Source organism: Sus scrofa, chromosome 9, assembly GCF_054392235.1.
Source record: "Sus scrofa isolate SSC_HxYL_T2T_F1_AM1 chromosome 9, Sscrofa_HxYL_maternal_Yorkshire_Landrace_v2.0, whole genome shotgun sequence".
Lineage (NCBI taxonomy): Eukaryota > Metazoa > Chordata > Mammalia > Artiodactyla > Suidae > Sus > Sus scrofa.
Window position 1 is genome coordinate 53,637,100 of NC_139391.1, and position 11,846 is coordinate 53,648,945.

General features: G+C 46.6%; 3 protein-coding genes across 4 annotated transcripts in view; 2 read left to right on the top strand and 1 right to left on the bottom strand.

Moving 5' to 3' along the window:
• The window catches only part of FAM118B (family with sequence similarity 118 member B), a 48,724-nt gene extending 44,125 nt beyond the window's left edge, over positions 1–4,599 (top strand). Inside the window, exons 7-8 of one of the 2 annotated variants that reach the window (XM_003130065.6) lie at positions 3,781–3,840; positions 4,081–4,599. In XM_003130065.6, the coding sequence (XP_003130113.2) occupies positions 3,781–3,840; positions 4,081–4,094 (74 nt within the window). In that variant the 3' untranslated portion in view covers positions 4,095–4,599. The remainder of the gene's footprint in view (positions 1–3,780; positions 3,841–4,080) is intronic. The other variant, XM_005667489.4, reaches the window with a different exon arrangement.
• The window catches only part of ST3GAL4 (ST3 beta-galactoside alpha-2,3-sialyltransferase 4), a 1,054,305-nt gene that overhangs the window by 923,480 nt on the left and 118,979 nt on the right, over positions 1–11,846 (top strand). The window lies entirely within an intron of this gene.
• Positions 5,123–11,591, bottom strand: SRPRA (SRP receptor subunit alpha). Its single transcript, XM_003130057.6, has 14 exons — positions 11,381–11,591; positions 10,688–10,771; positions 10,232–10,395; positions 9,575–9,735; positions 9,160–9,319; positions 8,870–9,023; positions 8,570–8,661; positions 8,347–8,465; positions 8,118–8,204; positions 7,367–7,539; positions 7,062–7,275; positions 6,484–6,647; positions 6,300–6,398; positions 5,123–6,152 (listed from the first exon to the last, which is right to left on the bottom strand). Exons 1-14 carry the CDS (start codon positions 11,495–11,497, stop codon positions 6,024–6,026), a joined length of 1,917 nt encoding a protein of 638 aa, XP_003130105.4. The 5' UTR covers positions 11,498–11,591; the 3' UTR covers positions 5,123–6,023.

Sequence of the window (11,846 nt, forward strand, 5' to 3'; positions counted from 1 at the left end):
GGATGAGGCCAAAAAGAAGAAAAGAATGACAACTTCCTTTTGGCTAAGGCTATGAGAATATATTTGTGTAGTGTTGGTTGGAAGGTAGTTAACAGAGCTTCTCTGAAGGGGAAATTTGAAATATGTTCAAAATTTTAAAACCTTTGACTCAGAAATCTCACTTGATACAGTTTATCTTAGGAGATATTTCTCCTGAGGAGATAATTGGACAATTGAACAATTACGTGATACAAATGCACAGAGATACAGGTGTGGGAATGTAATTGGTATTGTATATAATGGCAAAAATTGGAAGCATCTTAAAATGTTCCAGTAAATAGGGGATTCTATAAATATGCCATTTATTAATTGAAGAAATACAATGAAGCTGTAACAGGAAAAAATGCTTTTACTGCCCAAAATGATGTCAGGGACATAATATTTTAAGTGCAGAAAAAAGGTTGTAAAGCGCCACCATTGGAGTTCCCTTTTGGCACAGTGGGTTAAGGATCCAGGGTCGTCACTACTGTGGGATGGATCACTTCTATGGCGCAGGTCATTGCTGTGGTGTGGGTCTGATCCTTGGCCTGGGAACTTCCACGTGCCATGGCCAAAAAAAGAAAGAAAGAAACACCACCATGCAGAATTGTAGATAATGTTCTGTTCGTGTCTATGTGCTTATATCGAGAAATATCCAGGAGTTCCCATTGTGGCTCAGTGGAAACAAATCTGACAAAGACTCATGAGGTTTGATCCTTGGCCTTGCTCAGTGGGTTAAAGATCTGGCATTGCCGTGAGCTGTGGTGTAGGTTGCAGACCTAGTTCGGATCTGGTGTTGCTATGGCTGTGGCATAGGCCAGTGGCTGCAGCTCCAGTTCAACCCCTAGCCTGGAAACTTCCGTATGCTGCTGGTGTGACCCTAAAAAAGACAAAAAAGAGAGAAATATCTGAAGTGTACTAAATTAACTGTGGTTGTCTCTCTGTAGTAGGATTTAATGTGGTTTTTTAATATTTTGTTTCTGTGTTAGTATTTTCTACAATGATTATGTATCTTTATAAACAGAAAAACAAACCCTTTAAAAATGTTAGTTGGAAACTGTTAAGGTGGAATTAAGTCAGAGCTTGGTGGTATTACTTGCTTGACATTTTACCTCCAGGTTCTAATATAAAAGTCAAATGGGAATAAAACCACAGCAAAGGAAACCAGAAAGAAAACAAAAAAGACAGCTTACAGAATGGGAAAAAAAAGGATCAGTTTATTAATGGCTCCAGGCAGGTTCTCAGTCACCCTCCAAAATGCAAAACTTTTTGGTGTAGCTAAATTGGAGAAGGCTTTTTAAAACTTCAGTTTTAATGAACCAAGCCCCAGGATATGGCCTTCTGACTCACCACCCAGTTCCAAAGAAACTTTGCTGCTGAATGTAGGATATGTTCTTGAAAAGTTGTGTGTTAATATTCATTTTCATTCTCAATCTGAGTGTATCTCAGGGGGCTTGTTGAAGTACAGGTAATTTAATAAAGGGGAACTTGTCTTATACCCAGTAATCACTCCCAGCTTTCTTTTCTGAATCACATTGCTTCAAGTGGAATTCTCCTGTGATGCAAAATTCCACAAGCTCTTATTATCCACGGCTAGGTTTGTGCTGAACTTCATTCAGAAGTTCCCAACCCAGATACCAAACCTGAGCCGCAACAGTGACAACACCAGATCCTTAACCCACCAAGCCACCAGGGAACTCTCATGGCTGGGTTTTGATGGAACAAGATTTTTGAAAGGCATCACCTTAATTGAACACTAGAAACCAGGTTTACCCTTTCTCCTGGTTTTTAAGAAGACTTAAAAACCCTTAAAAAGGCAGATCTTCCAGTTTATCTCTTTTGTGAAAACAGTTTGTTACCTTTTCTTGGGGATGTGTTTTCTGCTATCGCGCAGTGTTTCAGGTTCTCTGTTGTTTGCCCACACGCAGCACTTTCATTAGATTTTTTCACTGGACCCAGAGTACATACCAAGCTCTATGTATTTCTTTTGATCTACATTCTGAGATCTTCTACCCAGGGAAGATGATAAAGTTGAACAAAAGCCTGCTGGACAGCTGTTCCTGTACACTCAATCTTTTCCTGACAAAAATCATCAGAAGTATCTTTCATTAGCATAGACTTCCTAACAGAGTAGCTTTACCCAAAGCTATCACTCATTAGGGTATTGGAATTGTTAAAAATCAAGGATTTTCAGTGTGGTCAAGGGACTTTATTAGAATGATCAGCTGAGTTTGTAATCTGAAATCTAGCCAGAGCAGTTTTAGGTTAAAAATGTTTTTTTCGTTTTGAGACAAATCAAGCTTGTCTTCCATCCTTGATTATGTTCTAAATCTCTGTAGATAAACATCAATAAGTCAGGAGTCTTTGCTGCTGCTGTTTTTTAACCCTGAGCTTTTGCTGTGTGCCTGATATTGTGCTTTGTATTTACTTTTGCATTGTGAAAATTACTTGGGTTCAAAAGATTCCATAGAATCCTGGTACATTTATTTCAGAAAAATCAAGTAATGGGGAAAGAACATAATTCTTTTATAGTTCATTAATGTAATACAAGAGTTGTTTCGGTGTGTTTCCAGTTAACAGTTTTTCCCTATGCATTTAATTGTGGTTGAAAAGAAATGTACATATAATCCTGGTACTTTTTTATTCATAGATTTTCTCACGTGGCTACAGTCTTCATAACCAGTATTTTTAGAAACTGTTATAATCCAGTGTGAATGTCTTATTAACGTAATTATTCCCCTATGTTAGGCAATTTCCTTTTTTTTTTTTTTAAAGTTTTTCTATTGTAAATAATGTTGCAATGAATGATATATTCATCCCTACAGTTTTTCCTTTTGCCAGTAATTTCCTTAGGATGGGTTCTCAGTGTAATTGCTGAGTCAGAGGGCAGTGGCCATTTTTAGTGGTTGGTGAATATTGCTAAAGTGCTTTACAAGAGGGGAATACCAATATGTGTGTTTGACTGCTGTGTCTTGTATACTCTAATTGGATGTTTTTCTTTCTTTTCTTTGCTTTTTAGGGCCGAAACTGTGGCATATGGAAGTTCCCAGGCTGGGGGTCAAATTGGAGCTACAGCTGCTGGCCACGGCCACAGCAACATAATTGGATGTTTCTGAGTGCTATTCTTCCATGTTTTCAGTTTTGAACTTTCTGCATGTTTTCTATCCCAGTGCTGTCCAGTAGAATTTTCTGCAGTGATAGAAATATTCTGTAATCTTCACTGTCCAGTACATTAACCACAAGCCACATGTGGCAGTTGAGCATTTGAAATGTGATTAGTGTGACTGGGAAATAGAATTTTCAATTTAATTTAAAACTGAACGCCACTTGTGGCCAGTGGCACCATATCAGATAGTGTGGCTCTAAACCCATTTTATACTGTGGGAGTGTCTGCTACTTCTCACTCTTTGACTTTGATGAATTTGCTCACTTGCATATGCTGCTTTCCATCCCAGGCTGGAGTCATTTTTTTAATCTAAACTTGGCCTTCTAGACTAGTTAGGGACAGCAAATACAGTTGTTTTGTCCACAAGGAATGTTAGTGCTCTCAGGGACCTCGCTGCTTCCCTGTTATTTAATGCTACAGTGCCAAGACTAACCCGTTTATTCTCTCCACCTCCTCCTGCCTTAAGTGCTCAGTACTAAATAATGTCATGCTTCTTGGACCACGTGTTTTCATCTCCCTTAAGCTGGTTGTTTTTTTCTTCCATTAAGTTTGAGCTTTTCAGTCTAATATCTGATACTGATGTATGTTCTCTTTAGCAGGGATGGTGAGAGAAGGTCAGCTCAATGGCTCGTCTACAGCACACAGTGACATAAGAGGTATACAATTTCTTGTTCTGTTTGTCAATTTGTTAGCCAAAAATGTTTTCCCAAGACTTGGAGAATGATGACTTACCTCTCCTACCTGTGAAGAATTCTGTATTTTCCTATCACGTCTTACATGTTTCATAATATCTCATATGGCTTGTCTTCTGAAGGGTTGACTTACCTGTCTGTAGCTTTAGATGTATAAATTTGTTTCATGAAACCTTACTCTCTACCTTTTCTTTCTCTCCACAGACTGTAGTACATGAGAGGGCTAGAGGAATCCCCAGCCTTAGACCAAGCGGAAAGGGCCTACCATGGACAATTTCTAACAAGTAAACTTACAAGCTCCTCCAAGTACCAAAACCCAGAGGTTGAAGGTTGGGGTTAGAATTGGGGGTATTCCAACTTAACTTCATGCCAGCTGGTTCTCGATAACTCTGCGGCCTGTTCCAGTTCAAGAAAACTCAAGTGATAACAGGACCCAAGTGCAGCCCCCACCCCACCGCCAGGCTGGATGTGCCTGTGTCCATAGCAGACTGATGGGACATCTCCACTGACAGAGGCCGCAGCTCTTCATGAAGGACTTGGGATCTAGATGCCGCGGACCTGCCGTGGCCCTTGTTGCAGTTTTGTACTCTACACTTGGTTTTTCAATTAAGCTTAATGGCTTTTTTAAAACATGACTTGAAGCTCTAGTTTTCTAGATCTTTTACAGTGTACAGTATTTTACATAACTGAGCTGTATTAAAACCTTGTTCATTTACTTCCCAAGGGCCCTGGCTCTACTTTTAGAGTCACTATAGAAAACTCCTACCACGCAAAGGTACTGACAAGCCTAATTTTTGCAATTCCATTTAGACTTTAAAAATTCTGTTCTGTAGTTCCCGTCGTGGCGCAGTGGTTAACAAATCCAACTAGGAACCATGAGGTTGCAGGTTCGGTCCCTGCCCTTGCTCAGTGGGTTAACAATCCGGCATCGCTGTGAGCTGTGGTGTCGGTAGCAGACGCGGCTCAGATCCCACGTTGCTGTGGCTCTGGTGTAGGCTGGTGGCTACAGCTCTGATTAGACCCCTAGCCTGGGAACCTCCATATGCCGCGGGAGCAGCCCCAAGAAATAGCAAGAAGACAAAAAATAAAAATAAAAAAATAAAAATTCTGTTCTTTCACCTTGGGGGAAGGTGATATTCTCCAATCACAAATTTTTACCTGATTCTTCAGCATTATCAATTCATGCTGCTTCCCTTCTTACTATAAACCCTAGAACTATAAAATAATTCCAAGACCTAAGAGGCAATTTATTTATGAAATTTATTTTCTTATATAAATTATTTCTCTGGGCAGACGGCCTTCACCTTATTGCACTAATAGCACATCTGTAATACCAAGCTACAGGACAAGTCTTAACAAGGTCTGTATTCTTCAGCGTAGCACTTGTCTACCAGGCACTGTGGAGGAGGATGAGAAGCCAGGATCTGCTTGAATGAAGAGGGGCAGGGGCAACGTGTATCCCCTTCTGACAGTTTTCTTCCAGGAAGGGGAACATGCAAAGTTACGTCTGATTTGGGAGTGGGAGGCTTTGGAGACTGAGAAGCCTGGTGCAGCACTGCAGCTCAGCTCCCTCTGTTTCTAAGGGAAGTGGGGACTCCTCTTTCACTGTAACACATCACTCTGGCCTAGCTGATGCTTCAGGGAAATGGGGCAGGGTCATTATCATATTAGCAGCAATTAAGAATAGGCCATACACTGCCACAGTGTGGGGGGTGTCATCCTGGTCCCAGGGACCTGAAAGCTGTATATCCTAGGGAGAGGTGCCACTTGAGACCTAAGAGCTGGCTCTGAAAGCTGGAAAACTGGAAACTGCTCAGACAGCCCCATGACCACACTATGCGGCAAAGCTCTGGTGTTGGATGTTCTAACCAGGTCAAAACTGTCACGAGACCAAGTCCGTAGACAGAGTAAAGGGGTGCCTGAGCAGGAACGGAGAGGTCCCGGGGGGTGCAGGTAGTGGGCAGTGACTGTAACATGATTAGGCCCTCCTTGCAGTGGGGTCAGGGCTGCAAGTCCCCAATGCTCCCCTCACTCTGCCTTTAAACTACACTGAAGACAAGTTGCTCACATACTCTAAAGCACATTCTTGATACAGGGATGGGGGCTTTGGAGGGAAGCGGTGATTTTGGTATTCAGCAAGAGCCACTTTAAGCCTTCATGAGGGCAGCCACCACAGCCTTGGCGTTAAGACTGCGTAGGTCACAGTAGGTCTGGCCAGTGCCCACAAAGACGATGGGTTTGCTTGTGATGTAGGTCATGGAAATAGCAGCTCCCACCTGAAGCAGAGAAAAGAGATACCCAGTCACCTCTAGGCCACTGCTTTTCACTCGCTCAGCAACCAGTGTATCCTTAGCACCTCCACTCCCCTGTGGAGGACGGCCATTCCACCTCTCCCAGTCCCACTCTGTGTTGTCCACATTTACCTTGTCATCAATGGTATCAAATTTGGTAAGCACAATGCCATCAATGAGCCGAGGCGTCTGAGCCATGGAATGGTCAGCCAAAGCTCTGTTGAACTTGACCTGGGAAGGAGAAACATGGTGTGAGTATAAGACATACCTAAGGCCATAGCTGAGGTTGGAAAAAGCAGCAGAACTTAGCCCTTACCAGCTGGTCCACAGCCTCATTGCCTACTAAAGCCTCCCCCACAAACAGCACCAGGTCAGGTGTGTTGACAGTAATGAGCTTGGCCAGGGCGGTCATCAGAGGGGCATTGTCTTGCATTCGGCCAGCTGTGTCCACCAGCACCACATCAAAGCCTTGGTTACGAGCTAGAAAGAAAAAAGATGCTCAACTCAAAAAAAGCTCCTGGACTGTCACTCATATTATTTCCAACTTCCTCTCAAGAAGTCCTAGATTGGCCATCTTAAAAGTCTATTTCCTTAGGTTCTGAATCAGGTTACAGGTAGTGTGAGAAAAGATTTCCTGTGCTCAGCCATCATGCACATTCGGGAAAAGGATGGTAGTGGAACAAAAGTAACTGACTAAAGGTTTCTTTGGTTCAGATATAGTAGCTTTGCCTGCAACTACATGTTACCCCAAAGCCAAGCATGGCACATTACTAGCCCTGCCCCATTACTGAGCAGTAAGTTGGTGGAAGGGTAACCCTGGTCCTTGGCAAGTTCCATGAGAACCCAAGGAGAAAAAACTCAAGACAAGCTCCTCCCACTTGCTGTGCACTGTACCAAAGGCAATAGCTTCCATGGCAATGCCGGCAGCATCCTTGCCATAACCCTTCTCAAACAACTGCACCATGGTGCGGCCACCATGATTCTCTGGGGGGTGCAGGGCACTCAGGCGCCGGGTGTGTGTCCGCAGCTGCTCCACGGCCCCAGCACGAAATGTATCACAGGCAGCTATGAGGACACTGAAGCCATTCTCCAGCAGCCAGAAGGAAATCTGCAAAAGAGGCAAAGAAAACCGTCACCTAGAGCCAGAGTCACCAAGAAACAGTGAAGAAATGTCAGCGGGGCTGGGGAACCGCACAGACCTTGGCAAGATTTGTAGACTTCCCCACTCCATTAACACCACAGAAAGTGACCACATAGGGGCGCTGATGACGCTGGGCATCCATGATGTCCCGCAGCATGTCTACACGGCGCTGTGGCTGCAGAATCTGCACCAGGGACTCCTGCAGAGCTTGCTTTACTGTGGAAGTCACCGCTGAAAGGTGGGGGAGATATCCATAAGCCCAAGTAATGTGCTCTAAGAACGCCCAGCACTTTCCTGAGCCAAGGGAACTAACTAGGATCTCACCCAGGAGTCCACACCACATCTGACAGTCCCAATAAGCACTTTACAAGTATCAATTCGTTTAATCCTTTTTTTTCTTTTTATGGCCGCACCTGTGGTATATGGAAGTTCCCAAGCTAGGGGTGGAATCAGAGCTGTAGCCACTGGTCTATACCACAGCCACAGCATTGCCTGATCCGAGCTGCCCCTGGACCTACACCGCAGCTCACAGCAACGCCAAATCCTTAGCCCACTGAGCAAGGCCAGGGATCAAACCCGCATCCTCATGGATACTATGCCAGTTCTTAACCTGCTGAACCACAACAGGAATTCCTCAACTAATCCTAATAGGTGTCATTAGCACTTACATTCTATGTCATGTAATAGAGATCAAGAGGCTATGGGATTTGTCAGAAATCACAAGCCTATTAAGAATGGAGGTCAATGCGCTAGCCTCCTGGGGGTGTGGTGCCCTAGCTAAGTACTTTGGGTCTAGGGAGATAACTTACTGCTGAAGGTCCCCATCACCTTCCCTTCCAACTTGCTGGCCACAGATTCACAGAGCTGGACTGCAATGTCTGCTGCCACATTCTTAGCTGAGGAGATAGGGGACAGGTGTGGTGTGAGTGCCACACTAGCAGTGAATGACCCTCATGGTACAGCCAAGAAACTGGACGTCGTTCCACCCCACACCATCCCTTCCCCATAAACACAAGTGCCCCTGTTCCACAGGCTCACCAATGAGATGGTCACGCATCTTATCCAGCACAGATTCCATGTCTTCTCGACTCAAGCTCTTGGAACCCACAAGGCCCTTCAGCATCCCAAACATGCCACCCAGAGTCCCTTTGGTAGAACTGCAGGCACAGGAGATGATACAATGTATAGAAAGCCAGCAGGCAGCAGTCAAGTCTCATCAACTGTGCAGCCACACCCACCACCACCACCTGGAATCTCCTACCTAGGTTTGGTGGAGTTTTGGGTGGCCCCTTCATCATCTGAGCTGCTGCAGTCCAAATCCTGAAGCTGGCCTCCAGGCCCAGTCCCTCGAATCTGAAGGGTATGGGGAAAGAAGTAGGTGGGATCAGGAACACTAAGGGCTGGGGGTGGGGGGGGCAGGCAGGATTTGCCCTGTCTACACTGTCCCACCTCTTTGACTTGGAAAGCTCCACATGGAACTCACTCCCTCGCTCCAACAAACCACTTCCTCCCCCATTTCTTCTTAAGGGGACCCTTCACTCTGGATTCTGCTGCCTCCTACCAAGTTGATGTCCTCAGGCGGGGCCGCCTCGGGGGCTCCATTGGTGGTGGGAGTACTGTAGTCCAAGACTTCCTTGTTAGCAGAGCCACCCAGTGCCCACACACGGGGTGCTTTTTTGCCTTTCTCCTTGGGAGCATCTGACTTTGTGGACTTGCTGCAAAGAATTATAGCACAAAGGGTTATGGTGGAGAAGCAGGAGAGAAAACCTCCACCCAAGAAAGAGCCAGAGACTCCCCTGGCCCCCAATGTATTGAGGTAACAGTACTTAGGGCAAAAGCTAGAATGCTCACCCCGACTTCTCCACACCCCTCCCATGCTTCTGAATGAACTCTTCTCGCTTCCTACGGATCAGTTCCTCTTTGGAAAGTTCCACCCCATTCTCAGGCCCCACTGGGACACCTGACTTTTCTGTGGGGACTGCTTTGCTGGTAGCCAAAGGGCCATCAGAACCTGTCAAGGAGACAACTGACTGAGGAAAAAAAAAAGTACCAAATTCCAACAAAATAGACAGATGGGAAACAGCTTTCCAAATCATGTAAAAGCAAACATCCTGGAGATCACAAAGATTGGAGACCACGGTGAGGGTGGCGGGCCCCTGATCGAGGGAGGCAAGCAAGACCAAAGAAAGGAAGAGGGAACCACTCCAGCACCGTCTGAACAACTTCCATGCCCGGGATACCCAAGGCTGTGACGTTTCAAACTCACCCTCTTTCTTGGCCCCCTTTTTTTTGCTGTTCTTTGCTTTTTCCTTGGGCTTTTCACCCCGTGTCTCAATCATGGACCTCACAGGTTTTTTGGACTTTTCAGAATCTTCAAATTTCTTCATGGTAGTAGGAGCACGGATCTTACTGCTCTCCTCTGCTTCGCTAAAGAGAAAAGAGAATGGTCTCAATCCAGGGGAACGGGCCACACGCCAAGAGGACAATCAGAACTGGGCAACACACTTATGAGTTTTTGGGCTTTTTTTCTGGCTGAGGAGTGCAGCAGCTTGACATGGGATTGAACTCAGGCCGAAGTGGTAAAAGTGCTGAATCCTAACCACTAGACCACCAAGGATCTCACAGAAGTGTCTTTTTTCCCCTCCTTAATGAGAGTTGCAATGTTTATTTCAGGTTCTCTCTTTTTTCCTTCTCCCCCTTTTTTGCCACACCCAAGGCAATGTGGAAGTTCCTGGGGCTAGGGATTGAACCTGTGCCACAGCAGCGACCCAACCCACAGCAGTGAAAACGCAGGAGCTTTAACCCACTAGGCCACCAGAGAAATCCCCTAGGAGTGTCTTTCAAGCCACAATTTATGACCCTTGGGAAGGAAAGGAGCTCATCAAGCCATAGAAATCGATTTTAGAGAGGGGAGGCCTCTCACCGAAGGAGCCGCAGAAAGTCATTTTGGAAATCAAAAGTGCCATTCAATAGACTTAAAGCACTTTGCTGTTGAATCTCAGTGCGGTACTTGTCCCGAAACAGCCGGTGCACATCATCTATCAACTTGTCTACATAGGTCAGTGTTAGGATCTTCTGAAAACCAACCTGTTTAGGGAAAGAAACAGAGCCAACAGATCTGCTTACATGCCAGCCAGAAGAGGGAAGCCAACTCAACCCAGGCCTCCAGAGACTGGCTCAGCCACCTGGCAGATTTCCCTGACCTGAGGAGCAGCCAAGCTCTCTGATGGGGCCCAAGAGCTTCTTCCCTTTCCCCCTCCACCCTCCCTGTCTTCTCACTTACTTCATCATATACACTGGGTGCAATTAATCAAGGTTTTCTTAATATCAGAACTACACTGCGAATGTAACATTGCCCCTCTAAAATACCCCCACTTACCACAAACACCAGCTCAAACTGGTTGTCCAGTTTATACTTGAGTGTGAGTGCCTCATGGGTGAAGGAGTTGTTACCTCCCCTTTCCTGGAAAAAAAGAGTTATGTCTCAAAGCTCAGACTATCCCCACCAAACCCAGACTTGGGCCCCTCTAGGATTACCTTTAGGAAAGAGCTAGACATTCCCCCAAAGTCAAACCTGTCCCCAGGGCAACAAGATGCGGGGGCACTTCTCTCCACCATTTCACTAGGGAGAAAAGGAGACACCAAGCTGGAGGGCAGAGGGAAAGAGGTGGGACGTGGAAGGACACGTGCGGGCTGAAAGGGAAATAGTCCCCATATAAACAATCGCAGCTGTATAGTATTAGTTCCTAAAAGACCGTTTTCTATTCAGTATCCCACTCAGCCATCGAAACAAGAGAAAATCAAGCTGCTCGGGGCAAACGGAGGAAACGATGGCAAGTCTCAACAGACTACGGAATCCAGCCAGAGTCCCAGGAAGCGGAGGGGGAGGGGACGTCGCAAAGTTGCGGGATGGTGTGATAGGAAGGGAGAAAAAAGTGGAGTCCCGGTTACGAGTGAGTGGCCAGTCTGAGGTGGGCCGAGGGAGTGGGAGGAAGGCACGGGATCAGTCGAGGGGGACTATGGACCGGGTCAGAGAGACGAGCCCAGAGTTCTGATCCTGCGGGGGCGGTACCTGCAGCAGCACGGAACGAATCAACGCGTTAACCGGCCCGGTGCATGAGTCGCTCACGCCCTGGAAGCACCAGAGCACGAGCCCGCCTTTGGAGAAAATGGTAAAGAAGTCGAGCATGGCGGCAGCGGGAAAGGAGCCGGGGCCGCCGCCGGGAACTCAGGCCGCGATCACCGCCGCTTCCTGCTGCGCCAAGCTCAGGACACGTCACACCAGCGGCCCCGGAAACCGGCTCATCCGCACTTCCGCTCAGCGGCCCCGGGATTCCTCCCCCACTCCTCCAGCTGGCGCGCGGGATCTACGTAGACGCCAGGCTTGCCAATGGCGGGTAGGGGCGGGCCTAGGCGGGGCTCTCGGGGACGCACGGAAGGGGTCGACAGCCTATCAGGCGGAGGGGCGGGGAGCCGCTGGCCAATGGGCACGCTCGGATGAATGGCCCGTGGCGCAGAGCAGTGACGGCTGGCTTACC

What these genes read in the sequence shown, in the direction of transcription:
- SRPRA (XM_003130057.6), bottom strand. Translation starts at nt 11,497, where the DNA reads ATGCTCGACTTCTTTACCATTTTCTCCAAAGGCGGGCTCGTGCTCTGG. An exon ending in AGTTTGAGCTGGTGTTTGTG is followed by an intron (nt 10,396 to 10,687) that starts GTAAGTGGGGGT and finishes TTCCCTAAACAG; the next exon opens with GTTGGTTTTCAGAAGATCCT. An exon ending in CATGGAAGCTATTGCCTTTG is followed by an intron (nt 6,648 to 7,061) that starts GTACAGTGCACA and finishes TTTTCTTTCTAG; the next exon opens with CTCGTAACCAAGGCTTTGAT.